The sequence below is a fragment of the Clupea harengus genome, unplaced genomic scaffold (assembly GCF_900700415.2).
Source record: "Clupea harengus unplaced genomic scaffold, Ch_v2.0.2, whole genome shotgun sequence".
Classification (NCBI taxonomy): Eukaryota; Metazoa; Chordata; class Actinopteri; order Clupeiformes; family Clupeidae; genus Clupea; species Clupea harengus.
Genome location: NW_024881071.1, coordinates 1 through 2,207, shown reverse-complemented (window position 1 = coordinate 2,207; position 2,207 = coordinate 1). Strand labels below are relative to the sequence as shown.

At 46.0% G+C, this 2,207-nt stretch overlaps 2 protein-coding genes across 2 annotated transcripts; both read left to right on the top strand.

The window, feature by feature from the left end:
* Positions 1-6: 6 nt before the first annotated feature.
* LOC122132771 (DENN domain-containing protein 3-like) lies at positions 7-1,289 on the top strand. The gene is made up of 4 exons (XM_042707347.1): positions 7-30; positions 179-298; positions 664-882; positions 973-1,289. Exons 3-4 carry the CDS (start codon positions 733-735, stop codon positions 1,090-1,092), a joined length of 270 nt encoding a protein of 89 aa, XP_042563281.1. The 5' UTR covers positions 7-30; positions 179-298; positions 664-732; the 3' UTR covers positions 1,093-1,289.
* LOC122132770 (DENN domain-containing protein 3-like) lies at positions 1,137-2,159 on the top strand (the record flags this gene model as incomplete). Its single annotated transcript, XM_042707346.1, has 4 exons — positions 1,137-1,153; positions 1,295-1,450; positions 1,857-1,953; positions 2,056-2,159. Coding segments are annotated over exons 1-4 (374 nt in total), but the record flags the coding sequence as incomplete, so codon positions are not given.
* Between the last annotated feature and the right edge of the window lie 48 nt (positions 2,160-2,207).

Genomic DNA, 2,207 nt, shown 5'->3' with positions numbered 1-2,207 from the left:
CCCATTCCACCCCCTGGAGATCTTCATCTGGTTGGTTAATAATAATAATAATAATAATAATAATAATAAAAAACAACTCTGAAAACTCCGAATGGAACCACGTTTATCGTCAATATAAAGTGGCAGCAGAAGAAGATGTGTGATCAGCAGGATATCTTTGGCATCTTGTCTTTGGCAGGTGTTTAACCTGAGCCCCCTGGTGATTGTGCTGCCTTCCAGGGAAGACAAACACCACCCTGTGGTGGATCTAGATCTACACCTTCCATTTCTCTGCTTTCAAACAAGGGAACTTTTACAGGTTTGACATTCTCCATTATAACTACAGAAACAGAAAAGCTTGCCTCCAAATCTTCAATATGCAAAGCCATTAAACAAGAACATTGCAGTAGGAAAGCCAAGTGTGTGTGTGTGTGTGTGTGTGTGTGTGTGTGTGTGTGTGTGTGTGTGTGTGTGTGTGTGTGTGTGTTTAAGCACAGCCAATGTTGAAGTACTGCTAATATGCACTGTATGCCATTATTGTGCTGCTGGAAGGAAATTACTACAGAATAGAAGTGCACATTAATTTGGACACTTACCCAGCCCCATTCAAATTACGCACAATTTAAAATAAAGAGTAACTTATCAGTCCCTGTTTTTTTCGGACTCTTTCTGTCTTAATCACAGATAATCACAGCCATCCTGGCCGAGCGGCGGATTGTGTTCTTCTCCAGCGACTGGGCCCGGCTGACGGTGATGGCGGAGTGCTTCATGCTCTACATCCACCCCCTGCACTGGCAGCACCCGCTGGTGCCCACGCTCCCACACCAGATGCTGGACTTCGTCATGGCGCCCACCGCTTTCCTCATGGGCTGCCACCTCAGCCACTTTGAGGAGGTTTCTGCGGTAAACCTTTGAAATTGGTCTAATTAGTTCAAGGTTTCTAAACCGAGCTACTTAAGCCTAAAGTAATGTTCTCTCCCGTTCGTTCTACAGGAAACGGATGACCTGATTTTAATCAACATCGATGATGGGACCGTGTCCTCGTCCAGCTCCGAGCTCAGTGACCTCCCAGCTGTGCCGTCAGCCGCCGCGGAGTGCTTCAGGACCCGGTAGGACACGTGTGCAGAGAGACCGCTCGGTCCTCAGTAGTGTTAAAGATGGCGGGTGGGAATGAGCGAGCGAGTGTGTGTGTGGTTGTGTGTGTTGTGCAGGAGGAGGACATGTGTGCAGAGAGACCGCTCGGTCCTCAGTAGTGTTAAAGATGGCGGGTGGGAATGAGCGAGCGAGTGTGTGTGTGGTTGTGTGTGTTGTGCAGGAGGAGAGGCCTCCAGCTTCACTATGACCTGGAGATCAGCCAGCAGGGCGGCAGCACTGCAGTGAATGAGCTGCGGGCACAGCGGCGTCTCTGGCAGCAGCGCCTCAACTGGGAGATCCAGAACATCAGCCTGGAGCTCATCGTCAACATCTTCAGGTCAGCGGCTGGTGATGGACACAAAGGTGTTGCATGCGGTGGCTCATTGGCTCAGGGCGTTGTACAATTTAAACTGAGGCTGTGACAAGGATCATCACTCATGTTAGTTTGTACACTTTATCTTTGTACACTTAATATTTGTTTGTACATTACATTTACATTTTACATTTAGTCATTTAGCAGACGCTTTTGTCCAAAGCGACGTACAAGGGAGAGAATATTCAAGCTACGAGCAATAGAACCTGGTGTAACAATAAATAAATACTACTTTACATAAGAAATGTACAATTTATCTTTGTTCGAATATAACATTTATATCAGGAATTGAAGGTTGATTACAAATAAAAAAAATATTCTATGAATCCAGCACAATGCATTTTGAATGACCAAGTGCTTCTCTCCTCAGGGGTGTGGCCGACCATCTGAACTATGAGCACAGAGTCTTTAATAGTCAGGAGTTCCTCAAGTCCAGGGAGCCATTGGACCAGCCCTTTTATAAAGAGGTGAACACACAATTTAGAGACAGCTTCTCTCATTCAGTTTGTTTAATCAATCACTCTGTCACTCAGTCTCTTAAAACTCATATCTCTGCTCACGTGTTGCAGGTGTTGGAGAGTCATATTTTCCACATCTTTCTAAAAGATCGGTTGAATCGTAAGATGGACGCCTACACTCGCATGGAACAGAGCACTCGCTCTGAGGCCGAAAAGTAGGCAGCGTTTACACATTCACCATCTTTCTTATTGTGGGGCTAATC